The sequence below is a fragment of the Xenopus laevis genome, chromosome 4L, assembly GCF_017654675.1.
Source record: "Xenopus laevis strain J_2021 chromosome 4L, Xenopus_laevis_v10.1, whole genome shotgun sequence".
Taxonomy (NCBI): domain Eukaryota; kingdom Metazoa; phylum Chordata; class Amphibia; order Anura; family Pipidae; genus Xenopus; species Xenopus laevis.
In genome coordinates, this window is record NC_054377.1 from 94,547,945 (window position 1) to 94,560,185 (window position 12,241).

The 12,241-nt window shown below is 37.1% G+C and overlaps 1 protein-coding gene across 1 annotated transcript in view; it reads left to right on the forward strand.

The window, feature by feature from the left end:
- Nucleotides 1–12,241, forward strand: part of brinp2.L (BMP/retinoic acid inducible neural specific 2 L homeolog) — a 106,408-nt gene that overhangs the window by 70,093 nt on the left and 24,074 nt on the right. Inside the window, exons 5-6 of the mRNA XM_018258481.2 lie at nt 9,102–9,207; nt 10,986–11,222. Coding sequence (XP_018113970.1) covers nt 9,102–9,207; nt 10,986–11,222 — 343 coding nt within the window. The remainder of the gene's footprint in view (nt 1–9,101; nt 9,208–10,985; nt 11,223–12,241) is intronic.

A 12,241-nucleotide genomic window follows, 5' to 3' on the forward strand; every position in this document is an offset into this window, starting at 1 on the left:
TTTTTTTTTTCATTTAGTTTCGAAATCTCGATTATTTGAAGCCATTTATGCGTTTTTTTTGCCGATTTGACTGATTCAAGTTTTTTCATAAATCAGAAAACATTTGAGTTATGAGTTATTTATAAAAAAAAAAAAAAACCTCAGAAACCTTACAAACTCGACCTTTGATAAATATCCCACTAAATTTAATTGTTCAAAAGTCCTGTTTATAGAGAAAAACAAACTGGTAAAAAAAATTGTATGTTTAAAGAAGTCTCCATGGGAAAACCTTTGCAATATTTTGGAGCTTTATGCATAGATTCCATGCTGTATTTATGTTGTTTTAGGCAATTTTGTTCCACTGCTGTTATTCGTATTATACATGTAGCACCTTAAGGGCTTTTAGATGTAATTGCTGAGTGTGCAATTGGAGCAGACGCCTTGAAAGCACTTCCGAATCCTCCATAAGATGAAGAACAATTTCCCTGCTGCCATTTTATTGTACCTTGAAATCTTGAAGGGGGTTACACTGAAAATGCTTTCCGCACCTTTGGGACTAAAAATGGAATCAGAAGCCATGTAATTCAGAAGTGTAAAATATAAAACTGATTGCCTTAATGGAGCATTAAATGAATGAATCCAGCCCAGGGTAAGAGATATTAAAGTCTCGATAGTTGTAGACAATGCCAACATTCATAAAAACAAGAGGAATGAAAATCTATTCACCACTGTACAGAAATATACTCATGCCTTGTGGGTATTTTAGATGCTGTTCTTTTCCCATGCCAGTTGCTACTTTTTTTTTTTTTTTCACAGAATCAATATATTTGTGTTGCTGACCACAAGGCAGCAAATAGTTTAATATTTTTAGCATTGCTGTGCAGAAAATGCTGAAAACTTCCAGGCCCTATCTGGAGGGAATAAACCTACTGTTTGTGTGTGTATGTGGTGAAGCTAAAGGTAATGGAGAGAATGAGAGAGAAGAGGACGCACACTACTCGTCTATTGTTCGACCAATTTCATTGTTTTTTTTTTTTTACTAGAATCTTCGGCCAGATTTGAAAAGGGTCCCTGAAGTGTAAATATACTTTACTCCTAGCCCTCACCACAAATACTCACACATTTGATACTGACCTAATACACTGGCAATTGTATTGAATGTTTTAAATATCTAATAAATCTGTTTTAGTACAGGTTTACGGGACCTTTTATCCAGAATGCTTGGGACCTAGGGTCTTCCGGATAATGGATATTTCTGTAATTTGGATGTTTGTACCTTAAGTCTACTAGAAAATCATGTAAACATTGAATAAACCCAATAGGCTGGTTTTGCTTCCAATAAGGATTAATTATATCTTAGTTTGGATTAAGTACAAGCTACTGTTTTATTATTACAGAGAAAAAGGAAATCATTTTTAAAAAATCTGATTATTTGAATATAATGGAGTCTATGGGAGACATCCTTTCCGTAATTCGGAGCTTTCCGGATAACAGGTTTCTGGATGACGGAGCCCATACCTGTAATAGTTATTAGCCTCCAGTTATAGCATCTTCAGTCAAAGCATATGACAACTGTTAAAAACAAACTTTGCCACTACCTTAAAAAACTGACAACCTAGACCCTGGCCTTTATAATTTATATAAATAAAATAAAAAATAGAATCAGAAGCCATGTAATTCAGAAGTGTAAAATATAAAACTGATTGTCTTAATGGAGCATTAAATGAATGAACCCAGCACAGGGTAAGTGATATTGAATTCTTGATAGTTAGACAATGCCAACGTTCATAAAAACTAGGAATGAAAATCTATTCACCACTGTACAGAAATATACTCATGCCTTGTGGGTATTTTAAATGCTGTTGGCTGTTTTTTTCCCATGCTAGTTGCTGCTTTTTTCACATGGTTTCAGAATCAATATATTTGTGTTGCTGACCACAAGGCAGCAAAGAGTTTAATATTTTTAGCATTGCTGTGCAGATAATGCTGAAAACTTCCAGGCCTTGTGTGTGTATATCTAATAAATCTGTTTTAATACAGGTACGGGGCCTTTTATCCAGAATGCTCGGGACCTGGGGTCTTCCAGATAATTGATCTTTCTGTAATTTGTATCTTTGTACCTTAAGTCTACTAGAAAATCATGTAAACATTAAATAAACCCAATAGGCAGGTTTTGCTTCCAAAAGGGATTCATTTATGTCTTAGTTTGGATTAAGTACAAGCTACTGTTTTATTATTACAGAGAAAAAGGAAATCGTTTTTAAAAAATCGGATTATTTGAATATAGTGGAGTCTATGGGAGACAGCCTTTCCGTAATTTGGAGCTTTCTGGATAATGGGTTTCTGGATAACGGACCCCATACCGGCAATAGATATTAGACTCCAGTTATAGCATCTTCAGTCAAAGTGTAATAACGTGGCACACTAATGTACATTATATAGGTACATATTTTGCTATAGCCAAACCCAGATTTATATAAAGGCCAGGGTCTAGGTTGGCAGTTTTTTAAGGGCGTGGTAAAGTTTGTTTTAATAGTTGTCATAGGCTTTGTGTAATAAAGTGGGCTGAGATCAGAACCTTGGCAAGATATGTACCCATATAACATACATCAGGATGAAGGTCAATTTCCAGTCTTTCACCCCCAAATAAGATCTCCCCATGCTCTTTTCTTCTAGGCTGCCAACTAGTTTATTTTTCCTATGTCAATCTACTGTAACTAATAATCAAGGGTAGTGCAGTTGCTTTTATTTGGGTTCCAGGTAGCAGGTAATGGCCACATGTTAGACGTAGAAGGAGCATTCAGAGTGGATGTTAATGCAAACCTATGTCTCCATCAATACTGACAATGTAAGTTACCCCATATTATGTCAGATCATAATACCCACAGCTTCTTTAAGCAGCTCACATATATGTTTTTTTCCCGATGCAAACATAATGAATTCATGTTGATTTCCAGATGAAAATACAAATTATATACAAGCCATTCTGGAGTCTGTTTGTTACACGAGGGAAATGACCGACTAGAATTTAAGATTGCCACCAATTTAAGATTGGTGGCAAGGTGTAACGTTCAACAACACTTTTGTGCTTGAACCCTCCCCAGGCGCAGCACAACATTGCGCATGAATTGTCTTTGTACCAATTGTACTTCTGTTTAGAATGTGTTGCTGCTTTATAAATGTGCATTATTAATAATAATAACAATAATATTCAGCTTGGTGCTGTTCAGTCAAAAACGGGTTGTGTTGTTTGGCAGTAGAAAGGGGTGAATAGTTTGTTGTAGGGGTCATTTACTAAAGCCTGAGGTACACGAGCATGCCTCATTTACCAAGTACTTGTGAGAAATTGAAAATCCATCGCTAGGAGCAGAGAGGTGCATCAGGAGGTGCAGCCAAGCCCTGTCGGTAAGAACAGAAAATAGCAGATTGTGAACTTTTTTTTTTTACCCAGCACACTGCCTTCATCTTCCCATATACAGTAATCCATTTTAACTTTAACCCTCTAAGACCAAACACTACTATTATAACAATATGGTGCAGGTTCAAACTTCCAGGATTTTCCCTGCACATACCTTGTAGTCTTCATTGTGGTCAAGAGGGTGGTCGGGGGAGAGTGCAGAGTCGCATCTGGGTTGACTGGGCCCACTGGTTTTTTTTGCCTGTCTAATGCCGGCCCAGTCCAACCCTGTATCAATAAATATTCGTAATTGATTAAACCGCCTCTATATTTTGTTAGTTGCATTATATCATGAGCATTTGTGCATTCATGTGAATTTACAGTTTTGCTAATTATTTTCCTATATTTAGCCTGTGTTTTGTAATCTTTGAAGTTCTCCATTGCATTATTGCAATGAATGCTTTATCTTTGATTAATAAAATAAAGTCTGACATAAAGTTGAATATGAACATTTTTTTCAATTACAGCTAGGATAGGGATAGGAAATAAATTGTAGTACCTTGAAGCTGCTCCATAGAGCGAGAACAGAGAGAAATGCCTGTTGGAGGTCTTTGCCAGGCTGATATATGTAGGACCGAGTGCTACAAAGCTGCGGCTTCTCATTGAAGTGTGCAGAAGCATATTGAAGAATGGAATGAGTGACAGTCATTAGTGATTCAGTCCTGGCTGATACAATCATTGAAGTGGTTTATATTAGCTTTGTGCTGATTAAGGCTCCATGGTAGAGAACAGTTAAACTTATGATGCCTTAGGCTAATGAACTCCAGTTGAGGCTCATCAATAAGAGCACGCAGGCCTATAAAGAGACTGCAGTGTGAGTACACTGAAGTCTGAGTAGGCTAATTAGATCATGGTTAGACTCATAGCTATGGAGACAGAAACAGATTACCCTTCAGTATTTGATCTCAGCCTGGATTACAGCAACCACTGCAATGGTTTTGTGAGTTAAGAAGAAACATGAGTCCAAGGGCAGTCTAGTATCCTTTAAGTTCTTAAATAAACAATACAGTTGTATTCTTTCCATATTGTACTGTATGTTCTATATTGATCAATGTAGTGCAAGTAAGGGGAAAATAGACTGAGAAAGGATATATATCTTGTTATAGAGGCAATAAATATTGGATATTATAAAAAAAAGTAGATTATGTTCAGCTACCAGTGGATGTAACCTTTTTTTTTTTTATGTTTTTGTCTAAGACGTGTTACTTTGTTTGAATTCTTAAGTTGCTTGTACAACAATGAAGCAGATCTATGATTCCATAGCATTTTCCAAAGGACCATTTCCAAAGGAAATCTCATCCCCTATGGGGTAGCAATAAATAAATTCAAAAACCACAGTGGGATGCTGGGAGTTGTGGTTTTTCAATGCATGCAGTATATACTTATTTTATATGTTTTGTGTGAGGCGTTTACTTAAGCTCCCCTTATTTCTTCCCCTCTCAGGCCAATATGGCACATATTTCGCTTGACATATTAACCATACAAGAATTTGTGCTTTTGGAATGAGTACAGGTGAATTAATTAAATGGTATTCTTACAGGCGCAATACATAATATTAGCATTAGTAGAATTTCATGCCACCTATTATTCTTGTCTGTATTATATGGGCTGCAAACATTGATGCTATTGAGAAATAATAGGATTACCCTGTGCAGTAGTATTCATAGAAACACTTCTGGAGGGTCAAGGTTTAGCTATGGGTCTGTGAAAGACTGTATAGTGTATTATATATTCTCTTGTTATATCATCACGCTAAGTTTAAAGCTCCCTGAGGATTTTTTTTGTGAGCCCCAGATAAGTGTGCGGAATCCAGCAGAAAAGAATTTATATCAGGAGGGTTTTTTTCATCTTTGCTTTGAACATATTGATGCACATCTAGGGTCAACTCTGTAGTGCTGATTTGAGATGAGCGCTTCCGGTATCTGGCAGATGATGCAGAATGAGCAATATGTATTTCCAATGGTGCAGAAAAGAACCAGTGCCCTGAAATATAACAATAATCAATTCTCTGCAAGAAATCTGTGTTTTTTGCTTACTCAGAGTGTTTGAGTTACAAAACTTGATTAAAAATGCATATAATGTGGGCAACATCATTGACCAAAATTGTAATCAGTCAAGTCATTTGCTCTTATTTTCTCATTAAGCATTACTCCCTAGAAGCGTTTAAGGCCCTATTTACCAAAGCAGGACTCTGAAGTTTCCATTTTTCACTACTTAATTTAACTCAGGTCTCCATAGGCTTGGCTCGTTATCTCGTTTTACTTATTAACTCCTATTTAGCTACTGGAAATAATTTGGATCATTATTGTGCCATCACAAGTGATTTTTTTCTGAAAAAAGAAAATGGAAAAAAAAACATTTCTGTTATAAGTTGTATTAGCATAACACAATATATCATCTGATGAGGCAATCTTCAGCAATTCACATAATGGAAATCCTTATTTTGAACTCATTGTGCAAGTGAATGATAGGTAGATTGTATGAAGGTGTTACCCAGTTTGGCCCTTTTCTCTTACAGAGAGCACAAAACCCAGTCTGTATCACATCCATGCTACAACATTTCTATGCATTCCCTTATTCTTTAACAGTTGTCTACTTCACTTGATGCTCATATCGATCCTTTTACACTCTAGGTCTTTTACACTGTGTTCTTCTGCTGTCTTTATCAATCAGAGGCACTTTTAGTTGATAGGTGATAGCCTGTGTCACCTATCAACTAAAAGTGCCTCTGATTGATAAAGACAGTAAAACCAAAAGACACAAAACCAAAAGACAGGTGATCTGCTTTTGCTTATGTACAATGCTCTCCTTAATGCAATTACAGACCAACAAGGAATAGGGGCAGTTAGCCTGGTCACTTAAATATCATTATTCCCACTGCAATGCTATATGCCTGAGAACTGGTGAAGCTTTAGGTTCTAAAATTTAGGTGAAAAGAGCATTGTGATTAGGGCAGGAATACTTTAGTTTTATACCCCAGCAGTAACACCCTTTTCGTAGTCCTACAAAAGGAGCTTTGGTTACAATAATTTAATGGTGTTTGTAAAATGCATTTCTTATAATGGGATAGCAGTCTCAATCAGAATTGATCGATCTAGAAGAATGCCAGGATGTATCTTGATTGCTTTAGGTTTCTGTACTGGTACAGTATATGCATACTTGCATTTGGAGTCATAAATGAACCTTCATGAGTCCGTATTTCGATGCAGATATTTATATTTTAGTGCTATGGGCTACGAAATTACACTCTTACAAAGTTTTGGTGAGCATAGATATTCAGTTTTCTCTTGCATCCGGTGTTGGAGATTTTTAGACAACCGTCTTTTCTTCCCATCATTATTTTCATTGGCAGCGTTTTCTGTGGAGATCCGTCTTTCCCAATATGTCACCATCTCTGCTGACATGTAAAGAGACGAAAGGAATGCTTTCTTAATCAATACTGTAATCTCCTAGCTAATAAATTGCTCTGTGTTTTTTAAATTGGTAGCACAAATACTGATTCCTTTGAGTATCAATGTATTCCCTCTTACGTGTTAGCCTATAAGTGACCCTCTCAATCGTCTGCCGTCATTTGCACATTAGTTTCACATTTTATATAGTAAAGTACTCCATTCACTGTGTGAGTGTTTGTGTGTTCAGGTGTGCATGCACATAAAGACCATTATCACATAAAATCACATATGTTTTTGCCCTTGTTAGTACATAGTCCCTAATAGTATGTCACGCTCGCCAACAATATCAGTTTACACAATATAGTGGCTAGTTCTGTGTCGTTTTTTTTCTAGTGGACATATTCTCTCTCTTGCTCTCGCTATACTGCACAATGAAGGCAACTAACCATGCAATTTATAGTTTAAAATACCATTACAACGATACCTGGTATAAGAGGATATGCCTAAACTAAAAGACACAAGACATCTTTCCTGTAATATGTACACTGAGCAGTTTGTGCATGCACAATAGAAATTAACATTTCTGGATTATGATGATTTTGACCATTAATAACAATAAACATATGTGTTTGAAACACAAAGGCACATTTATAAAAATGGTGCAAAGTGCAATCATTTTTTCCATGAGCAATTGCCCAGCTGTTGAGTAGTTTCCTGTTCCACAAATATTATAAGCATTCCCTTTAGCACATTTTAGGATTTATCCACATTTAAAACACAAAAGCCATGAATATCTTGAAAATTATATTCTTCTAAATGGTGACTAGTGATGTCATCAGTTATAAACTGATGTGCTTTTATATGGTCATGGAACGCCTCTGTGACTTGTAATATCCTTATATTTTATAATAGGAGGTACTTTATTCACTATATTGAACACAGGCTGTACTAAGACCAAATGATACTGACACCAGAAATGAAACATTTTTACTGCTATCATAACATTGTCTTTGCATGCTATTTATAATTTTGCCATAAAAGTATTTGCTGATGCTTTTACATTACCCATCTGATCCCCCGTGTTCCTTTATGAGGGGGCTGTTATATTTGCATAGCTGTAGTCCATTAGCATTAGAAATTCTAACTTGACAGGTTGAGAATGGACAGTCAGGTTTAGGAAGTTCAAGTAACAATTACTGACAAAAGTAGACCTACCAGTGAAAAATTATCAACATGACATATAGGTAACCTCAATGTACATTATTATTTTGAAAAGTTGTTTTTAGTGTCATTATCACTTTTAATAAGCACTTTTAACAGGTGTTGCCTCATGTCAGTCACCTTTCAAACAATGCATTCGAGCTGACTATTAGCTATATTCATTAAATGGTTCTTAAAGTGGACCTGTCATCCATACACAAAAAGCTGTATAATAAAAAAAAATTCAAATTAAGCATGAAATCCAATTTCTATTTTTTATTAAAGCATTCATAGCTGTTGTAAGCTCATTTAAACATCTCAGCTGTCAATCAAATATTGTCTGCCCCTCCTCTATGCCTAGGCATAGAGGCGGGGCAGACAATCACTTTCCATTCAGCACTTCCTAGATGTCACTGCTCTCCACACATTTCCCCTTTTCTTTACCATTTAATTGTGTAGCCAGGGCATGGGGATGGACATCAGGTCCCCCATTCTGGTGCACAAACAAGATTCAGAGATGATGCAAGACTTGTCTTAATAACAGTGTCCACAAAATGGCTCCTGTCTGCTTGCTATAATTATGAATTCCCAGACTGAAGGAAACAAGATTCAAATAATTTATATAGTGTAGTGTCATTTTGCTTGACTAATGTGATAAAATAGCATTTTGAATATTTTTTTGGGAGATGGGTCCCCTTTAAGGTGGGGATCTAACAGACCGTTAGATGGTGAGCATATATTGGAGTATTAGTTTCAAAATATGACGGGTCTTTTTTAGCTAAACCAGATCAAAAATCTGAATTAATATTAATCAGTTTGATATTTGCTGTTTGAGCAAACAGTGCAAGGAAATGTTCATTATTTAAGGCCTCACTTCATGTGAAATATTGTAAATTGTTATTGTAAATCAGTCTGTTGGGAAAACATATGCAGCGGTGTTGGGGTCAATGCAATGACAGTCAATGCCACAAGACAAGTGATGCAGTTGGGGAGTAGTTCTGGCCTGCAATATGTTTGCTGATATTTATTAATTTTTGTACTTGTCTGCTCATAGCACTCATTTCTTTATGCAGGTGACAGAGACAAGGACTGGACCTTTGGGCTGCAGCAATTATGACAACCTGGATTCCGTCAGCTCCGTGCTGGTGATGGGCCCTGAAAGTCGGGTTCAGCTTCTTGGTAAGGATTTTAAAAAGATACCTGGCAGAAATAACTTACACGGGCAAATAATAGGAATTCAAGGCAGGATACAGAGGACACACGATACATAAACTGTTTTCCATAACATAACAGTAAATCATATAATTATTTTGATACTTTGTGCTACTGGATTGTGACATGGGCTGCTGGACTATGACAAACATTTCCCATGTGTTTGTGTAACTAAAACCTAGAATATGTCTTTATGTACCCATGTACCCATGTACACTGTTATCTATATGCCTACCGCAGCTACTTCTAGTGTATTGTGCACAAAAACACGGCAATTCAGTTAAGCAAAGTATTGATTCTGTGTAGCTAGTGCTACCCTCATGAGAACTACAGGTGATGCTCACCTTGAGCAATAAAAGTTATAAAATAATAGCCTCAAATATCTAGCCTATACCTTACAGTGGTACCAATTTAAGGTCCAATCCCAAATCGTGTCCCACAAAAGAGGTTGGCTTAGTAAAGCATCAGTGGGGATTTGGCTATACAAGAATGTGTGTGGTGTAGCCATTTATAACATTACTTAAACTAACAATTATCATTTTTACATTTCACCTTGTAGAGCAGCACAGCCACTTAAATAACACTAATTAAACCAACATTAAAAAAAGGTTGATTGCACAGTTGCTTAAATCTGCAGCCAGTCTCCTAAAAAACTGGTAAAGGTGAGCTTTCCTTCCCAAATTTTCTGGTGTTGTACTTTGGCTGAATTGGCGAACGCTGCATTTGTGTCCCCTCTGGAAGTAAAAGGCTTGATTCAATCCTGACGTTCAATTACATACATAAGTAGAGCAGTTAAAGAGAGCGCACATGAGAATTACCTTGGTGGAGAATGATTTCATAGGCAATTCTAGGAAAGCCGGTACCACTATCCCTTTGTACAATTAATAATACATTCAGGAAAAAAAGCAGCTGCATCGCTTATTTAAAATACACACGTCCTGGTCACCCTAATGGTTTCTAGCTGTTGTGCAAAGCTGCAGATAAATGCAGGTTTTTAAGCATCTTTGAAGGCTGGTATGTTTTTACCATATGAACACGTGCAAAGGGATTTTTAGATTCATAGCCTATTGAAACATTGATGAAACCTTTCATGTTCAGAGTGCTCACATTTACCCCAATTCACCTTATCATGTATATACACAGAACAACACCACATAAGGCTGCACCTATAAAACTAGGCTCTCTGCTGATTTACTGCCGCTAAATTGCTTTTCAATTCAGTGGATTTATCTGTTTACAGGACCGCACTCCAACACTGGGCACTTAGAAAGTCATGATTTAAATCTTCTGTTTGCATGCCACTTGCAGGTGACTGGGAGCATGATGTGAATGCTCAATTACATGCTGTTTATTGTATGCATATCTGTTTGCCAAAAGGAGAAAAAAAAGTATCCACATTCCTGCAGTCATGGCATAAAACTTACCCAGAGCCTATAATGACATTCCTAGCATCCCTTTGCAAACAGCCATCCATTTTCTAGCTGCTGCAATTAACTGTAGGTCCTTGGCTCCAGCTAAAGCTGTACAGCAAACAAAGCCAAAAATAGGTACAGTACACTGGAGTATGAATAAATGCATGACATATTCTAGATACGGGCTCTGCTTGTTTGACAGTTGGATTATGTGCGCTTACAGTGTCTCGTGTAGCATTATTTTGTAAGTACAGTAGTACAGGAGTCGCTTCACTGAGATAGAATGGTCTTTTTAATTAAATGTATTATATCCACATTTCTCTCCCAATCAAGGACTTCAGGCGCTGCTTCCTCAATACCTACGTGCAAGGTTTGTGAGGGCTGCATTGTCCTACATTTCCTGTAATTCCCAGGGAGAACTGGAGTGCCGTGGGGGAGAATGCTGGTGTCGTTGTGATCTGGCCTACCCACAATGCAACTGCCCAACAGAGGAAATTCGCCTTCTGGAGAAGAGCCTGGCACAGGCAGAGGAACAGAGTGCCAGTCAAAATAAGGAGTTTGAGGAATCAGGTGAGAATAATGTTACGTGAACTAGGGGGCAGATTTATTAAGGGTCAAGGTGAAAATTCTAATTCGAATTTTCGATTTTTTTTTTTTTTTTGGGGTCAAAACTCTCAAATTTGAATTGGGAATTATCCAAACTCGATTTGAGTTTTAATTAGGATTTCAAGATTTATCATACTCTGGCCCTTTAAGAATGACTATTTGCCACCTAAAACCTGCCGAATTACTGTATAAGTCAATGAAAGAGATCCGGGGATCAATTTGGTGATGTTTGCAGCCTTCCTGACATTCGAGTTTTTTCAGAGAAATGAACTCAAATCGAGTTTTCTAAATTCGAATCTAATTCGTTTCGAGTTTTTGGGTCAATTCAATTCATCGGAGCTGAGAAAATTAGATTTTAATGATAAATTTCAATTGGTCGAATTTAGAATATGGAAGCTTCTCAGATGAATTCGAAATTCGACCTTTGATAAATGTGCCTCCCAGTGTCCCTGCGTCATAGCTAATTGAAGCCATCTAAAAGCTGTTGTGATCTTTATATATGGATTCCTCAATGACATCTGGAGGGACCTCTAGGCACATTCCTCTTCTGCCTGCATTGCCTTAGGTTCAGACCCTTCTATAAGCCCAGCACACCCACTTGCAGATACACTGCTGTCTCACTGAAGGGAGATTAGGTGCACAAGTCGGGGGGGGCAGGGTGGTTCGACGACAATCGAATGACGACAATCGAGGGAGAGGCGTGCATTGGTGCCATAACATGCAAGCCCAGCATTGAAGACACATATGCCCTCTTAAACACTTTTTACTATCACAATATCACCAGGTGCCCTCCCCATAAAAAGAAGTGTTTCTTCAGGTGAAAAATTCTGTTCCTTGAATTTTAAGGAGGGGCATCTTGTCCTTTGTTCTTTGCTCCCCCAGTATCTGTCTATAATGTATATAATAAATATGTCTCCTATCAAATTTTCATGGTCTTTACTCATAGTTTAATTGTACCTTTCCTTTAACAGTTTAGTTGCAAG